The 9,096-nt window shown below is 44.4% G+C and overlaps 1 protein-coding gene across 3 annotated transcripts in view; it reads right to left on the reverse strand.

Annotated features, from left to right (window-relative positions):
* Positions 1 to 9,096, reverse strand: part of CC2D1B (coiled-coil and C2 domain containing 1B) — a 28,755-nt gene that overhangs the window by 3,676 nt on the left and 15,983 nt on the right. For all 3 annotated transcript variants that reach the window (XM_027894432.1, XM_027894414.1, XM_027894423.1), the window contains 9 exons: positions 8,325 to 8,511; positions 6,291 to 6,463; positions 6,062 to 6,187; positions 5,485 to 5,543; positions 5,108 to 5,224; positions 4,572 to 4,645; positions 3,930 to 3,988; positions 2,359 to 2,410; positions 928 to 1,027 (listed from right to left, as the gene is read on the reverse strand). In XM_027894432.1, coding sequence (XP_027750233.1) covers positions 928 to 1,027; positions 2,359 to 2,410; positions 3,930 to 3,988; positions 4,572 to 4,645; positions 5,108 to 5,224; positions 5,485 to 5,543; positions 6,062 to 6,187; positions 6,291 to 6,463; positions 8,325 to 8,511 — 947 coding nt within the window. The remainder of the gene's footprint in view (positions 1 to 927; positions 1,028 to 2,358; positions 2,411 to 3,929; positions 3,989 to 4,571; positions 4,646 to 5,107; positions 5,225 to 5,484; positions 5,544 to 6,061; positions 6,188 to 6,290; positions 6,464 to 8,324; positions 8,512 to 9,096) is intronic.

A 9,096-nucleotide genomic window follows, 5' to 3' on the forward strand; every position in this document is an offset into this window, starting at 1 on the left:
TGTTAAACTGAAGTTTAATATATATGACCTGAAACAAGTCTCCTTTGCTCACTGAGCACCAATAATTCTTGGGAGATGGTCAAAGAGTTATCAGAGACCCCAGAGCTATAACATCTACAAAGGCCCTTCTGAAAGTATTCTTCTTTTGTAGTCTGAGGGAAAGGCAGGGAGCAGAAAGTCCTTAGGAAAGAGCCTGGATCACTTCATCCTCCCCTTTCTCCCAAGGAGATGGTTGGGGAAAGGTGATTAAAAAAAAAAAACATTTTGAACAATGTCAACACTTCACAGCTCTGTGCAAAGGAGACCCTGAACAGAGAGAGTGGAGCAGTCAGGACTGACAGAAAAAAACAGTAAGAAAATCAGCTTTTCTCTCTTCAACAGAGATGCAAAAGGAAGATGTGCAGTAAAACAATGGGACTTCAGCTCAAGAATTGAAACATCTACAACTTAAAAATCATCTTGGAGAACCTACAGATGATTTTTGCAGGGCCCAGAAACAAAGAACAGCACAAAGAGCCACCGAGACAAAACCAGGTTATCCAACAACCCAGCCCAGTCATGGATCACAAGCAACTCAGGCATTAGGGAATGCAGGTCACTGAGTTTGAGTAACTCAGTTATGTGCCTGGACAGAGGATGATCTCCCTGAACTATCCACTGTTAACATCCATCCCACTGTCCTGTTCCCTGAGCTGAGGGCAGTCTCAAGGCAGTCTAACGGCCTGGGAGCAGTGCTGGGGAAACACCGCAAGATCCAATGATGAAAGAATGTAACTACAAAACCAGAACACCAGTTCTGCCATCCTCTGTCATCTGCTTTACTGTGTTCGTGTTTTGCTGCCACTGGCATGTCAGTGTTCTGTCAGTTATCCCACTTTCCAGCTGTTCCTGGAGCAGCAGTGAGGGAGGAGCAAACCCAGGACTTACCCTTTATGAAATACTTCGAATTTAATCCCTTTGGAGCGAATGGCTCGGCGGAAGCCGCGGTGATTGCGGTTGATGTTCAGCTTGAACAGCTGGTTGTATTCTGCAGGTCAGGGAAAAGAGAAAGGAGAGAAAGCTGGGAATGTGCAGTGCTCTGTCACAGGCACTCCTCAGACTCTGATCTCAGTTTAGCCCATCTGTGAGAGACATTTCCCACCACATGAACTCCTCCTCAGGAGGCTCTTCCAGTCATTCCCAGGTGTGTCCCTTTGCTGCAGCTCACCTGGCACCCCCCCAGTTACTGGAGAGCCAAAACTGGGAAACTCAGGTCTTTCAGCAAGTAAATAGAGTGTCTGTGGCTAAAAAAAAGGTACCAAATAATAAGGAAAAAGAACAGTGAGGTTGGAATGACTGGGAAGGGGTGTTTTAATAATGTAATTAATACTGTCTCAGCACCAGACTCATTAACGAGTGTGGCAAGAACTGTTTCACCTTTTGATCAGAAAGGTTCACAAGGTTGTCCAACTAATGCTCCAAGACTTATCTGCTCTGCTAGCCAGGAACAACCATCTGTGCCTGCCAGCCTGGAAAGCCCAAACACTACACCAAGGGTAGAGCAAGTTCCTGGAAGATCTGGAGCACAACTCTCAGTGTAAGAGCTTCAGGACTTCTAATCTTAGCACAACACATGTGCAAACTCCCAAGATATATCTCTATATATGCACCTCTTTTGAGAGAAAATCATAACTAGTAATTTGGATAGTGAATTCCAAGTTGTTCTGATACTAAATGGCTGCTCACTGCAAGAACTGGAAAAAAATAATGGAGCAATAAAACCAACTCGAGAGTGCGAGAGGATTAATTCTAAAAGGCATGATGAGTCCAACACCTGTGCTCCATGGCAAGGCCAAAGGGGGATTTTCAAGAGGTACAAAGGAAGTGTTTTTGTTGGTTTCAAGACACAGTGTCTTAAAAAAAAAATCATCTCTTTCTGCAATGATGCTTTGTCAGGTTTACAAACATCAGCTGATCAGCCAAAATCATGACAGAATTGGCAATCTCACAGGACACCAAATTTGACTGGAAAATGTCTGATCCATGGAGATATTCAAATTAATCATGTAACTTATTTAATAAAGAAAACGTATTTATCTGGCCCATCTGCCAGCAGGGCTGACAGCAACAGCTGGAGCACAACTGGTAACTCCGTGATTCCACTAACCCAGGACACAATAACAACCACCAGTGTTGGGAGGAGGGTGAAAAACCTGCCAGTGCAGCTGAACTTCACCCTGCAACAAACCCTCCATAAGAAAGAAGAACAAAGGAGCTGGGAGGCCCTCTGGGCTGAGTCACAGGATGAGAGCAGCCTGGACTCTCCAGGAGTGCTTAAGGTGGAATGTTTTTCCCACTGTTCCAAAAAAAAGTACTCACCTGGGGAATTGTTATTGTTAATTACAGGTGTTTTACTCTTTTGAGGTTGTTCCTATTAAAAAAAGAGACACACATTACATAAATCCATCAGCTATTGTTTTAAAATACAGAGTAGTGACCATTTTTATTATCAGCTCTACTTTATGCCTATGCAAGAAACCTGAGGTTTTAGGGGGTTATCTGAATGATAAGAACAGTCATGGTACATTCAAGACTAAAATACTTGGATTTCATTGTGGTAACAAGTATAACACTATATAATGAACAAGCCAAAACATTGCATTAAATGTAAGAGGCCCAGGTAAGGTAAATGGTCACAGGCAATTCAGTGCAATCCCCAGGAAGTCCCTGAGTGTGGCTGTTGAATTCCACGACAAACTGAGCCCGTTCCACACCGCTGTAATTCTGTCCCTCCTGCATTAGCTGCAATAATAAGCTGCACAAGGAATTCATCACAAATCATTCAGGGAATTGCCCTACTATTATTTTGCCTGACAATCAATCTGCCACCAAAATGAATTAGCTTTTAACCTAAAGCAGAGTACAAACTAAATCTCTGGGGAATGAACAAGGACAATGTGACCTAATTACTGCAGCTACTTTGCAAAACTGATTTCGGCTACGAAGGAGAAAGGTGGTGTATTTGACTTTTGGCTAAGCAGCAGAGATCTGCTTTTCTTTAAACAAAGGAAAATAGATTAAAAGCAACTATGCTGATTCTTCCTTATTTCACAGAAAATGATTCACACAGACCAATTCTGTTTCCAGCCACCCTGATGAGGTGACTCCTTCATTAAGGCCTTGAGTAACTCAAACTGAAACACAAACCTGCTCTGACCATCACCAATTTCCCACAGGTAATTGAATTTATTATAGTGGAACTACTGCAACATTTATTAGGAGGTAAAAGGCCAGGCTTTGCACTCTCCCAGGGCTCAGCATTAGTCCTGGAAGAGCAAGGTTTGGTTTTGCACTACACAGAAAGCAGCAAAGCCCCAGAACTTCTACTGACAGCAAGAATAGTCAGCCCCTCCTCAGGTGCCCTCCCAGCTCTGAGGTTTGAGTATTTTTCAGACCAGAGACTGCTTTCAAAGGTGAAGGGAAGACACTGGGGAATTCCAAGGAAAGAAGTGATACATATGTGTATACATATTTTATATCCATACACATACCTACATGCACACACACACAAGCATTAATTAGTAAGGCCAAGAAACTTGTATGGCCCAAGTAATTTCTCTAGATACTCACATTTATATTTGCTAATTAAATCACCACATGCTTTATTTGATGACAAAGACTAACCCTTTCACTCCATTTCTCTAATTAGAAGAGATGCCCCAAAGCAATGCCTTTAGAAGGGACTCAGAGGCAGATCCCACCTGAGGTGGCCCCTGTCCCCTGTATCATCACCTGAAGAAACAGATTCAGTAGTTCTGTCTTTCAGAAGAACAAATCTGTTTTACAGGCAATTCCAAGCAGGATGCCTAGGAGTGTCTTCCCTTTCCCTGGAGCCCCCCCAAGCTCCTGCAGTGGCAGGGGGAGGAGCAGCAGAGCCAGGACACACTCACCGCACTCGGGTACTGGAATTCAAACTTCACAAAGGCATCCAGGTCTCTGGGGGACACACCTGAGGGAGACAAAGCCAACCCACACAGCCCATACAGGCATTGCTGAGCAGGATTTTCAAGAGCACAGAACTGAAAAACCCACCCATCAACCCCAAATCCATAGAGAGCTGGCACCCCAAGGGAAACACCTGCTTCTCTTTATGCTGCTGGTGGTCCCCAGACAGTCTAGCACAGAGGGTTTACAAGCTCCCAGGAACAAGGACTGAAAGCAGTAACATTGGCAGGATTTTGTCTACTGAAGGGTCAGAACACATCAAGGTGGTGTAATTTTAAGGCAGGCACTCACAACAAAATAGGAAACAAACTGTGACCCAGTTATCAGTGAACCCAGGACAATTTAAAGTTCTCCCCTCTGTCCAGATGGAACCCAGATTCTCTTTATTCACCTGTCAGCTTTTTAAAATACTGTTTAAAGGTTTTTTTTAGGAGGCTTGAGCCCAAACCCTGGTTATTTTGTTTTAATGAGTGTTGGCTACAAAGGTCTTGACTCCTAAAGTGTCTTCAGGATAAAGAAATCTCATTCCCCACTACTTTCCTCACTTACTCAGAGGAAAGAGCCCCCCTGTCCTTTCAAGTACACACCTGGAGGAGCTGGCAGGTTTATCCCCCTGACAATAAGAAGGTGCATTTCTGTGCTGTTGAGCTCAGAAAATATCCTGTGAATAAATAAAAAAAAGCATAATCACCCCATAGCCAACACCTGATCCACTACCAACTAGGATGCCACAGGTATTGGGCAGACCTATTTTGACAGTGCACTCCTACAGAAATCACCTTCATAAAATTCAACAGAGCAAGGAAAGAACACAAACAGAACTAAAAATATCTCTCAGGCATGCCAGGAACAAAGCTCAAAAGGCAACAGGATTGAGGGAAAAATACAGAGAATGCAGAAGTGGCTGAAGTAACAGAATATAAGAGATGAAGCTGGAAGTATTTTGAAAGCAACCCACAAGACAAGTTAGAGAACAACTTCTTTGCATTTAAGTTGTTGAGAGCATCCTTTCCTAACCCTGGGTGCCACCTGAGTTTGCCTAAGCCCACAATTCTCTAAACAAGAGTGAAAGACCAGAAAAGTCATTCCAGCCTGCCTGAGAAATCCTTTTGGTTTTCCACACCTTATCATTTTAAAGGTTCTTTCCTCGAAGTGATGGCTTGGAGGATCCATTCCTTGTGCTCGTGCAAGCTGGAGGATCTCCATGTCCTTTTTACAGCCTTGTGCCAGTTTCTCAAACCTACAGAAAAGGAAAGAAAAAACTCAATAAAAAAGCTACACCCCCACTGGGACATAGAACAGCCTCCTGCCAGATACAGGCCCCGAAATAATCCCAGAGCAGAGCTCTGAGAGCAACCTGCAGATGCAGGGGTCATGGTTACTGCCCCTTTCCCACAAGGAGAAGCTTTCCAAGCCAATCCCCAGCACCCTTAGGGGTCAGGCAGACTCAGGCCTGCCACGACACTGTGGCATGACTAAAAAACAGGCACTGGCTCTTACCGAGTCGTTTCTGCCACGTTTCCCAGGTGCATGAATTGCTTGGAGTACTGCAAACACCTCTGCAACACAGACAGAACCAAACAAACACAGCTGCACTCAGTGAGCCTCACACACACAGTCATCACTGGCACAGGGTTTGGAGGTTCATGACAACCTAATTTAAGAAAAGCCAGGAGTTTTCCCAAATCACTCAGAACCAGTCACACCTCTACCCTTCAAAGCTGAGCATTTCTTCCAGCTGTTTTCCCTATTGTTTTTTAATCACCTGAGTTGTAGACATGAGGCTCACCCAAGGACTAATCTTAATCATTCATAAAACTATTTTCAAAGTTGAGTGCTCATATTTAACATTGATAATTTGACAGTCCCAAGCCTTCAAGCCCACCCTCCGCAGGCTTCAAATAATAAGAGAAGCCAAGTCTGAAAATTCTCCTTTTTAGGACACACAAATAAGTATTTTAAAAGAAAAAAAAAAGAGACCCCACAGAAACAACAATGAGATCATAATATTAATAAACCTCAGAGAAATGCACAAAAGAAACCCCAAAACATTTATAAAAAAAGATAAAGTGGTCACCTCATGTTGGTCCTTCAGCAATTTTACAAGCTGTGCATATACTTCATCTGCTTTCTGAGACAGCCTGACATCCTCATGGTGCACGAAGATAAAATCGCCCTCATCGTCTGTAGGGGGTGATGGCAGCTGCAACACAAGAACACCACATTTCAGAGCTCTTATAGGGAAAAGTAAGCACTTACATGTCCAAGAACATGGAAAAAAGCAGAATGTTACCGGTGCTACCAACCTTGGAAATGTCCACAGGTTTGCCATGTTTGGCTTGTTCAATCTTGAGGTCGAGGCCCTTTGCAGTTCTGAGATACGTCTTTGCCTGTTCCAGGTTATTGCCCCTCTTTGCCTTGATGGCTGCCTTCATGTATTGCTTCTTCCTGTTCTCCAAGAATTCCAGCTGTTCCCTGACTGAAAAACAATTGTACAGAAACCCTCACTCATCTGACACTGGCAGTGCCCCTGAAACAGGTTTCAGTCAGGAAAAGTACAGTGCAAGTACAGGTATCAAATAAGGACATTTCCTTATTGCACTCTGTTGTTTCCTGGACACTTTCCGTTTCAAGCATTAGAAAAAGAAACAAATCTCCTCTCACAGCAACATCCTTCATCAAAAAACTCATATGACTTCCCAAGTGTAATTACAGCCCCTGATGTGCAGGCAGGACACAGAACTCCAGCACAACTGCCTGGTCCAAAGCAGCAGTTGAATTCCAACTCTCAGCTTGCCTTGGTAACTTCTAAAAACCAGCAAATATTATGAGCATCCTCTGGACTCATTTCTTCCCTCTACCCTGACCCATCAGAAAAAAACCTCAGATGAGCCAATGTGCAGGCACATTCAGACCTACCACCTCTGCTTATTTGTAATTCCTTGCTCTCTTAATTTCTTACTCATTCTTGAGTCTCCTATTTCCTTTCCAAAACACTGAGGACAACCACACAAGTGAGGTTGCTTTATATTGTACCGGGTTGGGGTGTTCTGGGAGGCTGAGTCAGAGCACAGGTATTTTCAAAGAAAATCTGTGCAGAATGGACCCAGCAAAGCCACTAAGACAACCAATCCCAGCTCCTGGACTTTCCTGGAATGGGCCTTAGGTGCAACTGTTCTGTTCCACTCCCACACCTGCCCACACCCCGCACTTTCCAGGAAGAAAAAGAGAGGATTTTTACAGTGGATTTATTAGCTTTGTAATTCTGAGGGGACAAAGGTAACCTGAGTGCGCTTTGACTAGTGAAATACACTTTTCAATAGCAAAGCACTGACATTTTGTTGGGAAAATCACGTTGGTATGGCTCTGTCCAGGTTCTTGTTGCACCTACTGGTCTTATTTTAGAATACCTGAAATAGCCAGGATCGATTCCTGTAACAGCAGGGACCAGGCATTATCAATTCCTTCACTGCACAAGTCCAGGGCAATTCACTCAGGAGATTAGCACGTCAGCTAAAGCTGCAAACCCAGGAAGCTCCTGAGGATTCATGGATTTGCAAAGCCAAAATGGACCCACTGCTACACTTTAGTGGTCTTTCTAAAACAAGTCATGGCGTTTTCTAGAGAGAAGATTTATGAGCTAATCACAGTGGCACTGCATAAAAAGCCTTTGCACTCCCCAGAAGAACCTGCATCAGCCAACCAGGCAGCTCTGCCTCATCCTGAGGGAAATCAGCCAGGGCAGAACAGGAGGAAGGGATTACAGTCAAGGCATCAGCGAGAGCCTGAGCAGTGTCCATGTGTGCCCAAATCCCACCGTGAGGTGCTGGCTGTCCCTTACTCTCTGCACAATTAATCTTGTGCAGACAACTGCTCAGTGACCTCAGCAACAGGCAGAGCAGAGGTGGAGGAAGCACTGCCAGTGGGAGATCCCTGGCTGAAGCACCAGGCAGAAAGCACTGTGTGATGCAGGAAGCTCCACTGGTTCAATGAATAATTCACACTGGCAGCCTGTCCCCTTTAATGAGAGTATATGCAGAGTGCTACTGTGAGCAAGTTAAACATTATGAATCGATACACTTGTTACATCAAAATTAATTAAAAACCCAATCACCCATATAATTACACATTCTGTCTCTGTGAAGTAAAGCTGCATGGCTGCTCTGCATCTTCCCTCCAGCAGACATACATATTGGGGCTCCTGTCAGAGGAAATCTATGCCACACACTCACAGGCTCATATCCAAACTAGAATGAAAAAGTCTTTACGAAGGGATTAAACTAAACTAGAGCAAACAACCTGCAATGTGGATCACTGGGAATGGTGATCCCTCCACTTACCAGCTGAGGGGAGGTGATCCAGGGACTCTGCCCTGTGCAGGGTGGAGGGTGATGCAGCTCGTTTCAGGTGCTCAGGGGAGCTCTCCTCAGCTGCAGCAGACACTGGAAGAGGCTTCACAACCTGGGTGGGTTTCCCAGGCAGCTGCGCAGGCTTCTTGGCCACTGGGGCCTGGGGCAGAGGTTCACTCTGGCAAAACAAGGAGAATTTCACGTTAAACATGTAAAATCTATTCCAGAGCTGAGGACAGAACTTCCACCATCAACAATCATGGTTATCAGCGGCCTTCTGGTATCCCTCTGAGGGGACCATAGCATTCCAGAAGCAAATTTTAACTTCTGGAGGTAGCTGACCTAAGCAAGCATCAAAACTCCACCACAGACAGAATAAAAAGAATGTTGAACAAGGCAGTGATTTTTCAAAACGCAGATGCATTCAGAAAAAAATCATCCAGGAATTCTCTCCATTAAAAGCTACTTCAGGTGACAGCACAAACAATTGTCAACCGAATCTAGAGAGAGAAAGAAATCAAACCAAAGCCTAAAGGCTGGTGCAGCCTGACAAAAAGCAGCAATTGTTGAACATCCTGGGGAAGAACAAACATGGGAAGCTACTGGGATGCAGGATAAAAGTACAGGTGTAAGTACTTCAGAACAATGTAAAGGGGTGGAAGGGATCTGAGGTGTTTGCTTGGAAACTAAAACCCACATACAAGACAGCTCTGGGAGAGCCAAACCCTGGGCTCAGACTCTGAGGGCACTGACTGTAATAACA

The sequence above is a fragment of the Empidonax traillii genome, unplaced genomic scaffold, assembly GCF_003031625.1.
Source record: "Empidonax traillii isolate 1590-97213 ecotype Southwest subspecies unplaced genomic scaffold, ASM303162v1 scaffold15:size5535645, whole genome shotgun sequence".
Classification (NCBI taxonomy): Eukaryota; Metazoa; Chordata; class Aves; order Passeriformes; family Tyrannidae; genus Empidonax; species Empidonax traillii.